Source organism: Myotis yumanensis, unplaced genomic scaffold, assembly GCF_028538775.1.
Source record: "Myotis yumanensis isolate MYYU_CA2020_CCGP unplaced genomic scaffold, mMyoYum1.0.hap1 SCAF_7, whole genome shotgun sequence".
Classification (NCBI taxonomy): Eukaryota; Metazoa; Chordata; class Mammalia; order Chiroptera; family Vespertilionidae; genus Myotis; species Myotis yumanensis.
In genome coordinates, this window is record NW_027223758.1 from 58,237,361 (window position 1) to 58,251,377 (window position 14,017).

At 44.6% G+C, this 14,017-nt stretch overlaps 1 protein-coding gene across 16 annotated transcripts in view; it reads right to left on the reverse strand.

Annotated features, from left to right (window-relative positions):
* DLGAP1 (DLG associated protein 1) overlaps positions 1–14,017 on the reverse strand; it is a 626,931-nt gene that overhangs the window by 10,046 nt on the left and 602,868 nt on the right. For all 16 annotated transcript variants that reach the window (XM_070420578.1, XM_070420579.1, XM_070420581.1 and 13 more), the window contains one exon: positions 1,126–1,217. In XM_070420578.1, the coding sequence (XP_070276679.1) occupies positions 1,126–1,217 (92 nt within the window). The remainder of the gene's footprint in view (positions 1–1,125; positions 1,218–14,017) is intronic.

A 14,017-nucleotide genomic window follows, 5' to 3' on the forward strand; every position in this document is an offset into this window, starting at 1 on the left:
ATCTCAAAAAGAAAGGCCTGGCGCAGAGGGATGGAGAGTACTAAGGTTTGCATGCTTCCTGTTTTTTTCTTGGCTGAGTACTGTCTAGATAAATCCTTTTCAGTCTTTATTTGTCCTTGTTAACAAGAAGATGTGGCTAAAACTCTGAAATCATAGTTTGGGTCAATTAGATTGCATATAAGAATGTTTTTGCTGCCGAAACCGGTTTGGCTCAGTGGATAGAGCTTTGGCCTGCGGACTGAAGGGTCCCAGGTTCGATTCCGGTCAAGGGCATGTACCTGGGTTGCGGGCACATCCCCAGTAGGAGATGTGCAGGAGGCAGCTGATCGATGTTTCTCTCTCATCGATGTTTCTAACTCTCTACCTCTCTCCCTTCTTCTCTGTAAAAAATCAATAAAATATATTAAAAAAAAAAAAGAATGTTTTTGCTTTCAACAAGATAAACAAGTTGCTTTTCATTATCTTTGTTTTAGACCCAGCCTGACCAACAATTGGCCAATAAAAGCTATTCTGTGGAATGACACAGTAGAGCTGGTAGTAGTTTTTAAAAAAGGCATATGTGAGTGAGGAAGCGCTTGCCCCTGTATTAAAATGTTGCTGGCAGTGGTGCTTTTGTGTCTGTTTTGCTTTATTTTGTTCTGGTATGTCTAAGAAGGATTCAGTGTCTCAGGGAGATCAAATCTACACTTTGTGATGCCCTTCACCTCTGGCCCTTGAATTAAAACAGAGAACTCTGATAAGGATATACGAACTGATGGCTATTTCAGAAAGAAACTCATTATCCAAAATGATTTTCTGTAATATTATTTTTGAAATACCAGATGGTCCCTATTTTGGTAAGAATAATGAAATCAGAGATGCCATGTGAAAGCCAGGAAAATGGGGATTTTTCGGTTACCATAAAGCAGGAAATGGAGTTTTAACTTAGTTGGGTTTTTTCTTCTATGATTTTTTAAGCATGAAAGTATTTTTAATTTTAAGAGCAGATAATAAGATTCATCAGAAAACTCTTTATTCCAAGAGAGTCCAATGGGCCTTGACTTGGTTAAAAACCAGGCCAATCTTGATAACACACTCTTCTCATGGTACTAGCAGGAAAGGGTAGTGATGGGGAATGTTACCTACCAGGTTTTCTTCACACAGTTCTCTGAACTGGTAGAATTTCTGGGCCATGAGAAGTTGGGCACTGCCCACTGCCGTTCGGATTTTCCCTAGAACTGAAAAGAGCAAACATACAAGGAGTTTACACATTATGTCTCATTGTTGAGATTTAGTCTGGTAAAGCAAAGAGGAAGTTATGCTGCAATAATTCGGGCAAACAGCACACACACAGTGCTCGCACACACGTGCACACGGCCCAGTCATGGTCGTTACTCTGCTGGTCTATGTAACTGAGGCTCCTAGGTTAAAGCATAAAATCAACTGAGGGAAAAACACCTGCTCATCATGCATATTTCTCAGGGATCACAGCGTATTCCACCACAGCACTGGACGCTACCAAGAGAAGAGGCAAACGGTTTTGTTTTGCTTTTTCCTTTTACTGCAAGGATGAATTGCAAGTGTTTGCCCGTATAGTTATGGATTTACTTGTGTCAGCAATCCGGGTCTGCCAGTTTGTTTATTTTTAACCCAAATCCAAACACAAGAAAAGCCATCCTGTCTCGGAGGGGGACCCCTTGACACTCACCATGTTCCAGCCATAGCTTTCTTTATTTTTCCGGAGCTCTGCCTCTGGTACTGTCAGGAAAGAGCCACTGGCCAGTGGAAAGACTTTCTAAGGAGTCAACATTTTCAGACTGTTGCCTGGGGAACGCCAGCCCCGTCCCAGCTTTTCCACTCCACAGCCCAATGTTATTGTTAACGTGGGTTTAATTCCCTCTGCACGGTGCTGAAACCCTGCCCCTTTGCAAGCCACTTCTTGCCTTCTGTGCAGTCTAAGGCGAGAACCTTTCAACCGATGGGCGTGCTGAGACGGGGCGGGGCGCTCCATGCCGAGCGGTCCTCAGGTCTGCATTGTCCCAAGGCTCTCCCTCCAGCCGGTGGGGACCAGGGCACAGCTGCACTGCTGGAGCCCTGCCACCAGGCAGCTCTCAACACGCCCTCCCTGCCGGGAAGGAAGGGAAGAAGGCACCCTGCTTGCTCATAGGAAACCAGAGGGGTGACTTCTCAAAGTGCACTTGGCCTGCTCAGAAATCCTCCCGGGGAGGCACATTGTAGGACTGAAGCAATGGTTTTGCTGTGGTTTTGTTACGGGTGTACAGAGCCTGAGACTCAGAGTGGAATCAGGTCTCCCTTTCTCGACCTCATTCCTCACAAAGTCTGAGGAGAAGGAAACAGAAGAAAAAGAAACTTCATTTTGGCCCCGGGTTTTCTAGAAATCTGCTTCTGTTTAAAACTGCCCGGCTAGCCAATGGTTTGTAATGCACATTAGTCATGGGCACTCCTCTAATAGTTCAGCATTCCCACACACATAACTCAGGGCGATGATGAACTCTCCAATATGTCACCAGTCACGCCAAACAGCTGAAGTGCAGGAATTCGCCTACTCAGTGATAGCGAGGGGCCGCCCTGGACAGCCGACTGGCAGCTATTGCTCAGGGCGAAGTTTTTACTTCTTTCCAATTTGCTTACACTCTTTTGAGATGGCTAGTCCATTCCTCTCTAACGGATCGATCGGTTCTTGGAGGCCTCCTCTCCCTTTCTCAACACTTCAAAAGCAGAGGGACAGCATATGCAGACACAGGGCACCACAGTAGTTAAGAATTCAGGCCCTGAGTAGGCCAAGGGTTCTGGCTCCAACACTGAGAGCAGCTGTGGTCCTGGACAGTCACTTGATCTGTTTCCTCATGTGTAAAATGGAGCAATTGGTACCTATTTGTAGGGTTGTTGTTAAAATTAAAAGTGGTACTGTAGCCCTAACCGGTTTGGCTCAGTGGATAGAGCGTCAGCCTGCGGACTCAAGGGTCGCAGGTTCGATTCCAGTCAAGGGCATGTACCTTGGTTGCGGGCACATACCCAGTAGGGAGTGTGCAGGAGGCAGCTGATAGATGTTTCTAACTCTCTATCCCTCTCCCTTCCTCTCTGTAAAAAATCAATAAAATATATTTAAAAAAATAGTGGTACTGTATGTGAACTATTTAGGTCAGTGTCTGACCTATAGCAAGCACTCAATAAATGCATATATCACCTAGGGCCAGGACATTGCACTTTCTCTAACTGTGAGCCCCACACAAAGTAGAGGAAACAAACCAAAGTCTGGATGATCCCTGGTTGCCTGGGATGGGTGTGTGCGTTGATGACCTGTCCTAGAGCTGAGACAGGTCTGAGAAGGCACTTCCTAAGTGAACACGTGGCTTTAGGCCAACTCTGAGGTTCCTGAATTATCTTGCTGAAGGGGAGGATTCTGACACCAGCAATTTTCAGAATGAATCATGGGAGATTAGATCTAATACCTAAGTCTCCAATGGGCTGCCTGGGATCGCTTAGCTCCAGGCAACTGGCATAGAAACTCAAACAATTCTGATGTTCCTTAAACTTTGCACTGATTCTCAGTTACAGCCGAATACCTGCGCTATGTAGTAGACTACCATAAGAGTAGCTAAGACGGTGATTCTCCAATGAGGAGAAAGAAGGGCTCCAAACAGTCATCCAGGCAACACCCAACCGTGGTGGGTAGGACTAACTCGGGTTTCTTCTCAAGGAAAACAAGGGACATCGTTCTTCATTCAGCATGGTCTGCCAGAACCCTAGATTTGGAGCAAAAATACCTGGGGTGGAGTGTGGCCCTTCTGTTTCCCAGGTTTTTGCCATCATGTTCCTTGAGTGGAAATTTCTTACTGGCTCCAGGATTATTTGCATTTCCTGGGTCCAAGTGATGGACTTTCCTGGGCCCAGGGTAGGGAGATGACGATTTGGGTCAGGAGGGAAACCCTGAACCAGGAGGGCGGGGGACAAACAGATGATAGCTCACACTTCTCTGACCTCCATGCTTTCTTTTTCTTTTTCTAAAAAAAATATATTTTATTAATTTTTTATGGAGAGGAAGGGAGAGGGATAGAGAGTCAGAAACATCAATGAGAGAGAAACATCGATCTGCTGCCTCCTGCACACCCCCTACTGGGGATATGCCCGAAACCAAGGTACATGCCCTTGACCGGAATCGAACCTGGGACCCTTGAGTCCGCAGGCCGATGCTCTATCCACTGAGCCAAACCGGTTAGAGCTCTTTTTCTTTTTTTAAAAATATATTTTATTTTTTACAGAGAGGAAGGGAGAGGGATAGTTAGAAACATCGATGAGAGAGAAACATCGATCAGCTGCCTCCTGCACACCCCCTACTGGGGATGTGCCCGCAACCAAGGTACATGCCCTTGACGGGAATCAAACCTGGGACCCTTCAGTCTTCAGGCCGACGCTCTATCCACTGAGCCAAACCAGGTAGGGTGCATGCTTTCTTTTTCCGAGAATTAAAAATTCATTTTAATTTTTAGGGAAGAAGCTCTAGTGAAGTTTGTTCCATTTTGTTTGTCCACTAGACACAAACTTGGTGTGATAACTCTTTTCTCCTGGAAGTAAATTTCATATTTGTTACATATGCCTTAAGGAAGTACAAAACTAATAAACAGCATGTGGTAAACATCAGTGGAAATAAACACTAGGAAAAAATAAAGCTGAATGCTGGTAAAGAAATGAGATAAAGAAGAAAGAGTCATCATAATGTTATTTAGAAACTACTCTAAAACATTCCATACCATCCTTCAGCAGAGTGCAAAGAAAAGACTTTGATCAGGGATTCTAAGAAAAGAAGTATAAGGGAGCAACAGTAACTAAGCTGTGGGCTTTTCCCATGCGTATAAAACAGCCCACCCTGGTATTAGAAAGTTCTGGAAGAAGCCTAGAGATAGTGCATCTTTCCAGGGTTTGCCTTGCATCTCACCATTTTACTGTAGCATGGCAGCAGTTAACTTCATAGGGTTGGCCTGGCCCTCAAGGACATGGCCAAGAAAGCCAGAGGAACCTAAAAGTGTGGGGTCTATGCAAAAGCGGGTGGGCAAGGCCAACCTTCAAATTATGTTTTCATGGAGCAGGGACAGTCCTTGTGGGTTCTGGGAATTCAATCATTCATTCATTCAGCAAATATTTATTAAGGGCACACGATGTGCCAGGCACTGTACTGGATGGTAGGATATGGTGATAAGAAAAAGCCTTGCCCTCATGGATTACATTCTGGTGAGGGGTAGTGGGAGAGACTGTGAAACAGAAAAACAAGATTTAAAGGTTTGAGATTTGCTAGATGACTTAAAATGATCAGATGGAGCTGAGTATGATTGAGCAATTCAAAGGACAGTGAATTCCTTAAATGGTGGTTAGAGAACATTCTGTCTTCTTGGTCTCTCTTAAGAAATGGAAAACAAACAAACAAACAAACAAACAAACAAAAACCATGGCTTGAGATGGTATCAGTTGCAATATGAAAATGGACTCTGGACTAAACAGCATGTTGTATAATTTTATTTATTGATTTATTTTATTTATTTATTTATTTATTTATTTTTAAAGATATTTAATGTCTTTCACTTTAAAAAAAAATATATTTTATTGATTTTTTACAGAGAGGAAGGGAAAGAGAGAGTTAGAAACATCGATGAGAGAGAAACATCGATCAGCTGCCTCCTGCACATCTACTGGGGATGTGCCTGCAACCCAGGTACATGCCCTTGACCTGGAATCGAACCTGGGACCCTTCAGTCCGCAGGCCGACGCTCTATCCACTGAGCCAAACCAGTTTCGGCGATTTATTGATTTTTTTAGTTGATTGATTTGAAAGAGAGAGAGGAAGAGAGATTTGTTGTTCCACTTATTTATGTATTCATTGATTCATGTATGTGCCCTGATCGGGGTTCAAACCTGCAACCTTTGGCATATTTGAACGACGCTCTAGCCAACTGAGCCACCCAGCCAAGGCAAAAGCTTGTTTTAGTAGTCATCATTTGAAAATGCCACTGTTTTTTATTTGGAAAAAAATTAAAATACATGAAAGTAGAAAGGGCAAAATAGCAAACATCTATGTATATGTTCTTCCCTAAAGAAACAATTTTTAAAAATGCACTTCTTAATTTGTGTTTCTTTTCTTCTCTCTCTCTCTCTGCAATGAAATAAAGCCCTACAGATAAAGTATACGCCACTTCTGTCCCGTTAGCCTCCCTTCCAGAAGAAACCACTGGACTAGACGAACAGTCCAGCCTATCCCTGAGTTTATGAAGGTTTTCCCCTTGGTCCTAGGAAGGTGACAGCTAAGGGTCGTTGGAGTGTAAACGAGAGAGTGATAGACAAGGCAATTCCACTAGCACAGTTGAGACCCCACAGCTTAAGGCAGCAGACTGTCTGAAGTCAGATGGGAGGTTTCCAGCCTGTGCTGCGCCAGGGGGAAGATGTGCTGCTGGGGTTCCATTTAGTTGGTTTCCTTCACACTCTGGTCCATACAGTCTTTCCAGATTGCTCACCCCGTATGTAGTTGACAATTTTTACCTCCCATCTCCCTTAAGGCACATTCCAGAATAATGATCTTTGCTGCATACCCAAGCATGACATTCAACCATGGGTTATACTATCTATTTGTGTAATAGTTCATCATATAATACGCCTTGCCTTGCTGTGTCACTCTTTTTATATCGGTAAGTCTGCTTCTCCCCAGGGGTTTTATTAGCACCGGCCAGTGCATTTTTAGATCCCTTTCTCCCTTTCCTTTCCTCCCAGCTCCTTGGTTAGTCTAGCCCTCAATGGAAGTACAGGACAACAGCCATAAACACTGTTGAACTAAATTCCTTCTATTTAAAAAGTGGGCCCTAACCGGTTTGGCTCAGTGGATAGAGCGTCGGCCTGAGGACTCAAGGGTCCCAGGTTCGATTCCGGTCAAGGGCATGTACCTTGGTTGAGAGCACATCCCCAGTGGGGAGTGTGCAGGAGGCAGCTGATCGATGTTTCTCTCTCAACGATGTTTCTAACTCTCTATTCCTCTCCCTTTCTCTCTGTAAAAAATCAATAAAATATATTTTTAAAAAAGTGGGTACCTTTTTATTAACTCTCCCATTTATAATGCTAGAAACCTCTCAGCCCACAGCAGATGGCTATGAGGGATCATAATAGAGACGATAGGCCCAGGTTAATTCATATAAAGCCAGGAAGAGTCTTTGGATGGCCATCACTGTTTGTTCCAGCAAAATTCTATTTATCTTATTACCTTGTATTTCAAAGCATTTTCACACGAACATCTAATTTGATCCTCCTAGGACCCAGTGAGGCAGGACAGATATAATTTCATTTGGAAAATTTGGGCCCAAACGAAGACGTGCCTTCTCCGCGTCCCCACAGTTTTGGATCCCTGTCTTCTCACTTCCGGTCCAGTTGTGTTCCTTTCTCTCAACACTTATTGAAAACTAGGCCTGAAACTCCTGAAGCGAAGGCATTTGATGGTGATTTCTTTCCTTTATCAACACTTTCTAGGTGGTACACGAGGATAGAAGGGCAATGGCTATGACAAGTCAAGGGGTGGGGGTGGGGGGTAGGGGGAATTTGAAGAAGCTCAGCAGCCCAAGCCCTATGGGAGAGCAAAGCACTTCTCCACAAATTCCATTGTCACACAAAGGAATTTCAGCTGTGAAAACAATGGAGGAACCAGGGAGGATCACTTGAAAGGGATGGTGGTGTAAGGTTCAAATTTTGGTTTTTCTTTTAAAGAATATACATGTAATGAGAAGCAGAGAAAGACTATTTTGGGTGTGGGGGTCTTTTGTGAGAACTATGATTTTAAATCTCTTGGCTACATTCAGTCAAAACCCCAGATATGTTATACCCCCCCCCCCCCCCCCCCCCCCCCCCCCCCCCCCCCGCCGCCCGCCGCCCCGCACTAACCTCCCGGGTGTGACTTTTTTTTGGTTGGGGGACAAGAAGGGGGTATAAAAGGCACAGGGGTAAAGGTAATGAACAGTTTCTTTTAACCCACAAGTGAATCCATGACAAAGCTGCACAGAGTTTAGTGTGCTGTGGTAGCAGAGTGAAAAAAAGGACTGTTTCTTTTGGGGAAATGCCTGACTTTTTGCTGAGTCAAAATCAGTATTTCAAATCCTTAGGCATAATTAATATATGCATTCTTTAAATATATATATATATATATATATATATATGTATATATATTTATTTATTTTTAGAGAGAGAGGAAGAGAGAGAGGGAGAAACATCAATGTGAGAGAGACACATCAGTTGCCTCCCACACATGCCCCCACCAGGGCCAGGGGTGGAACCTGCAACCCAGGTACATGCCCTTGACCCAGAATTGAACCCGTGACCCTTTGGAGCTCAGGCTAATACTCTAACCACTGAGCATGCTGGCCAGGGCAGAGGTTTGCTTTTATTAAGGGAGCTGGAGTGGCCTCTTATCTCATAATTCTAATGCTTGAGACTGTTCCACAGTTCCCTATCATCCACAGGATAAACAGAAACTCCCTTTAATGGCTTGCAGACAAGGCCCACCTGCCCAGCCTGACCTCTGCCCACTCTCTCAGTGCTTTGGGCCCCCAGGTCCCCAAATCCAAAGCTGCCTCTCTCCTCAGTGTCTTTGCTCAGGCTGCACACTAAACCGGGGATGCCTCCTGCCTTGGTGCCTACCCCACCCCTCCCCTGTCGCTCAGGTGTACCTCCTGCAGAAAGCCCTATCTCCTTTCACGCCCCCCCCCCCCCCCCCCCGCAATGCTCCTCGAATTCCCATGCACAGCTCTGTCTTTTCCCTTCCCACGTGCTTCCCAGCATCATCTATTTATAGGTCTTACTTTCTAACCAGAGGAGACGAGCCCTTCAAAGGCATAGACTGTGCCCACAAAACATGTTTCAAAATTAACTGACTCATCTACAAACTTTATGTTAACCAGAAAAATACATTAACTGCAACATTCCAGGCCTTGACTATTCTGATTCTTTAAGGTTTTAGCAGGTCTAAAGTTATAGTCTTGATGAATTGATTAGCTAATATAGTCTTGGCTGGACTATTCTTCCTCTCTGGTTTCTCTTATACTGTTTGTGCTGACTTAGGCTGGACGAGCCAAGCCACTTTTGGATAAGGTGGATGTAATTGTGTGTGAATTAAACCCTTTTATCCTCAGGTTTTGAATTCTTTGTACTCCCCTGGCTTTTCTCTCTCTCGATGTTGTAAATATTATGGGTAAAGGAGGAAAAAGGAATTTTTAAAAAGTGGGTCAACCCACTTATTTTAAAGTCCCGTGGATTCGTCGGACTGAATCTGTGTGACTGCCTGTGGGGATTATCCATGTGGAGTCACTCTTATTTACGAGTGTGACCTCGTGGGACAGAATTTCTCCAACCAACTGGCCAGCTGCTTCTCAACAGTTCTGACCCAGAGCTGCTGTGGGCAACAGGTCTCCACAGAAAACGTGGATGTTTCCTTCCTGGCTGACAGGGGCTGCTCTGCATTTAACCAGAGTGCTTTCCTTTTATTTATTTATTTTGTAGCTGAAACTTGATGGCTAATGAACAAAGAGGGAGATTCACAAGTAGAAATTTTCCCATAGATGAAAACCAGGGCTTCCACAGAGGTGAAACATGGTGGTGGTGGTGGTTGCGGGGGAGGGGGGGCTGTTTTGTTTGTAAAGAGCAAGTTTTCTAGAACTCAGCTAATTTTACTTTTTTCTCCCCAGTCCCTACTCCAGGAGTCTTACTCATGAAAGGTGGTTATGCTCCAACCCCTATTTCAATTTACATCAGCATGGAAAAAGTAGTAACATCATACGCATCACATAGTTAACTACAAGTTTTGAACCTTTGAAAGCTGAAGGAAATGAAGTTACCATTTCCTTTGGTAACACAGAAGAAAAGAACTCAATGCTGTGTTTGAAGTCCATTGTAATTATATTCCACAGAAATAGTTATTGTTAGAGAAAACAACTGGAGATCTTGCTCCATGAGTCAGCCCCTCTCTCTGTCACTCCGCCTCGCTGCCCCGCAGGAAGGAGGGCACTCATTCCTGCCTGGACTAATGGGCGCAGCGCTGGCCTAGGGAGCAGGAGAGCTGGTCCAGGCCTGGTTCTGCCTTCAGCTTGCCATGACTTTACCCTGTCATGCCTCAGCGCTCCCCCCAGCCTGGAGACCACCCCCAGGGAAACACACCCACAGAAGCATGCTCTGTAATGTCCTCTTTGTGCCCAGGGCAATGCAAAGCAAAATGAACCGAGCATTCTACATTCTAGAAAGTGAAACATAAGTCACCTTACACATTGTTTCCTTTTTATTACTTTCACTTCCTCCTCAGTCACTAATTTCAGGTTGGCCAGACCTTGGGAAAAAAAAAAAATTATAGTGTGTATGTGTGTGTGTGTGTGTGTGTGTGGTGGGGGAGGAAGGGGAGCGACCTTTTGAAGGCTACTCCAAAAGTAAGATGAGACTAAAACAGAAAGTAGCTAGGATGCACCACCCACCTCTGCCGGCTTAGAAATACACAAGGGCCTGAGGCAGATGAGTTGCAGAGACCATGAGAGCTGCTCTGCCCGCCACCCACCGTTTCACAGGCTGCAGAGCCATGCCACAGGCGACACCGAGCAGAGCGAGCCTGACGATGGCACCGATAGACGGTCACAGTGATGACTGTGCACAGCTTCCGTAACTCAACCTGAAACCGGGCAAACCCCATTTCAGGTTTCATTACCAATCCCACACTGGCTGCCAAGGCTCACAAGCCTTCTGGGGGACTCAGGGCCAAGTTTCACTAACTTGGATGCTATTACCAGGCAAAATTAAAGTGGAATTAATCTGCCTCCTGCACACGCTCTAGGTTTATCAGTTCGTTTCAGATAGAGCCTGAAAATTCCCCATATAAGCCGCCCACAGTTCAGGAGGCAAAGATCGATTTCCAAGTACAATCAGCCAGTATTCCATGCGAGGGCCACTGAAACCTGAGCCTATGTTTTTCACCCGCAGTGGTAGACGGCATTCCTAGTTAGAAGCATTCAGTTCCATCTGGCCGTTTCTCTCCCGGTCAGATAAGACCAGACGTATCTATGGAACATACAAGCCACTGTCAAATAGCACTGAGCCATCTCCCCCAGACAGCTGTTTCTCACAAGGGCTTCATTGTCTGAGAAAAGCTTGTATCATTTTACGTCAAGTGCTGCAGGGACAAGCATTCTGTCAGCTGCCACAGTTCGGAGGAAAACACTCCCTGCAGATTCTCAGTATTTTGTTATTGAGCCAAAAACCCACTATCGACTCTTAGGGATGAGGGTTTAAACAAGAACGAAAGTCCTTGCTCTGCTTTTATTTTATCAGGAAAAAGAATAGCTCCACACACCCGGAGAATTTAGAGTTATACTTTTCAAAAGCTAGCTTGCGGTTACTGGGCGACTACACGTGCTTGCTTCATTCCGCCCTGTGTGGCGCACGGGTACCCAACCTCAGGTAACCCGGCAGAGTGCTTCCAGCCCGGAGGGAGTGCCCAAAACAAAAGCCCTAGGAGGCAGCTATCAGAGTGAGGATAATGGCATCATAAAATAATTGATAATTGGATAATTATTTAAAATTGGATGGCTCCTTTCTTTGATTGCAACCACCCAAGCCCAAATCTGTACTTGGAATTGCCATTGAGCAAAGAGGTTTTATTCCTAACTCATCCTCCCCCTCCTTCTGTTCTGCCACGGACATACGATGCAGTTGACTCTTGAACAACATACAGATTAGGGGCACCAACTCCCCGTAGTTGAAAATCAGCATGTAACTTTTTGTTTTTTAGAAAGAGTATGTGACATTATTTGGTCATTTTACTTTATTTATTTTTAAATATATTTTTATTGATTTCAGAGAGGAAGGGAGAGGGAGAGAGAGATAGAAACATCAATGATGAGAGAGAATCACTGATTGGCTGCCTCCTGCACGCCCCACACTGGGGATGGAGCCTACAACCAGGGCATGTGCCCTTGACCGAAATCGAATCCGGGACCCTTCAGTCCATAGGCTGATGCTCTATCCACTGAGCCAAACCGGCTAGGCAGCATATAACTTTTGATTCCCCCATAACTTAAGTTGTCCCTTGGTATCTGTGGGTCATTGGTTCCAGGACCTCAGCACCGAAATCCAGGGACGCTCAAGTCCCCTAATATAAAATGGCCTAGACTAGATCAATGCACACAGTCATATCCACAGACTCTAAGGCACAGACTGAAAACAGTACAGGTATTTATTGGGGAAAAAATCCTCCCACTGGCCGGTGGGACTCGGTTGAGCATTGTCTCATGCACCAAAAGGATGCCGGTTCAGTTTGCTGTCAGGGCACATGCCTGGGCATCAGGTTCGGTCCCCTGTCAGGGTGCATGCTGATTGATGTTTTGATGTTTCTCTCTCTCTCCTCCCCTCTCCCCCCCACTCTCTTCCTTTCTCTCTAAAATCAATAAAAACATATTTTTTTTAAGAATAAAGAAAAAATCCTCATATAAGCGGACCCATATAGTTCAAAGCTGTGTTGTTCAAGGGTCAACTGTATTTTTAATTCAGGAAGATATTTTTAAAAATACCTTACATTCCTATAAGCATAATGAGTAACTATGAACAGGATGATAGCATACTTGTTCTACCTACCTTTAGCTGTTGCAAACATTTAAAAAGATACATTTTTATTCATTTCAGAGAGGAAAGAAGAGGGAGAGAGACAGAAACATCAATGATGAGAGAGAATCATTGATTGGTTGCCTCCTGCACACTCCACACTGGGAATGGAGCCGCAACCCAGGCATATCCCCTTGACCAGAATCGAACCCGGGATCCTTTAGTCCACAAGCTGATGCTCTATCCACTGAGCCAAACTGGCTAGGGCAGTGGTCGGCAAACTCATTAGTTAACAGAGCCAAATATCAACAGTACAACGATTGAAATTTCTTTTGAGAGCCAAATTTTTAAAACTTAAACTGTATAGGTAGGTACATTGTTATTAACTTAATTAGGGTTCTCCTAAGGCTTAGGAAGAGCCACACTCAAGGGTCCAAAGAGCCGCATGTGGCTCGCGAGCCGCAGTTTGCTGACCACGGGCTAGGGCTGTTGCAGACATTTTTAAAGAAGGGGGATTTTTTTTTATTGTGATAAAATATAAGATCTACCATTTTAACAATTTTTTAAGTGTACAATTCAGAGAAACATTAAGTACATTTATCAAACATTTTAAAAGATTATAAAATTGGGATAATGATGGTGTCCCACAAAATAAAATAAGCAAGTACAGTATGGTAGGATCTTCCTTTCTCTCCCTCTGTCCTTCTTATCTTCCATGAAGACTTTGAAGACTAGCTCTCATGGGAGGGACTTGTGAAGGAGCCACCTTCGTCATGTACCCTGGAGAGAGCCCCTTCTTGTATAGGACCCAAAGGACACAAACGGCAGCTTGACCAAGAGGTAGACACAGCTGTGGTTGACCCATGTGCCCAAGCTATTTTTCTGGCTGTACACAGATTATTTTTTTAAGCTGGTTACTTAGAAACTGGCTATGCCTGTCAAACGGGATTGACCCCTCTTCTTTCCCACTCCTTTAAAAAAAAAAGTTAAATTAGAGAATTAGTAAAACAAAGGCCCTGTACAACTCCAGGCCCAGTTATCAGAACAGAATTGTGGTTGCCAAGACACCAGGAAGAGATATGTAGAGAGAGCTTTAGAGGACGGCACCCAGCAACAAAGTATTATTATCTTGTCAACTGTTATTCATGTTGTATCTGTTCCATCAGACACTTCTGTGTTCTGTGACCTTGGACAAGACACTGCCAGAGAGCTGTTTTGAGGGCAAATGAAACAACACCTGTCAAAGTCTCTACCCCTCTGCCAGGGCTTTGTAAGGACAAGATGAATAGTCTTTCGTGTGCTTATATTCTCCCTTCTCACGATGGAGGTTTGCTTGGGCTTTCTGGTCATGTCCTCCCTTGGGTCTGCCTCACTTAAAATTGTCATCTCCCTAACCAATGGACACAGACAACAGGGG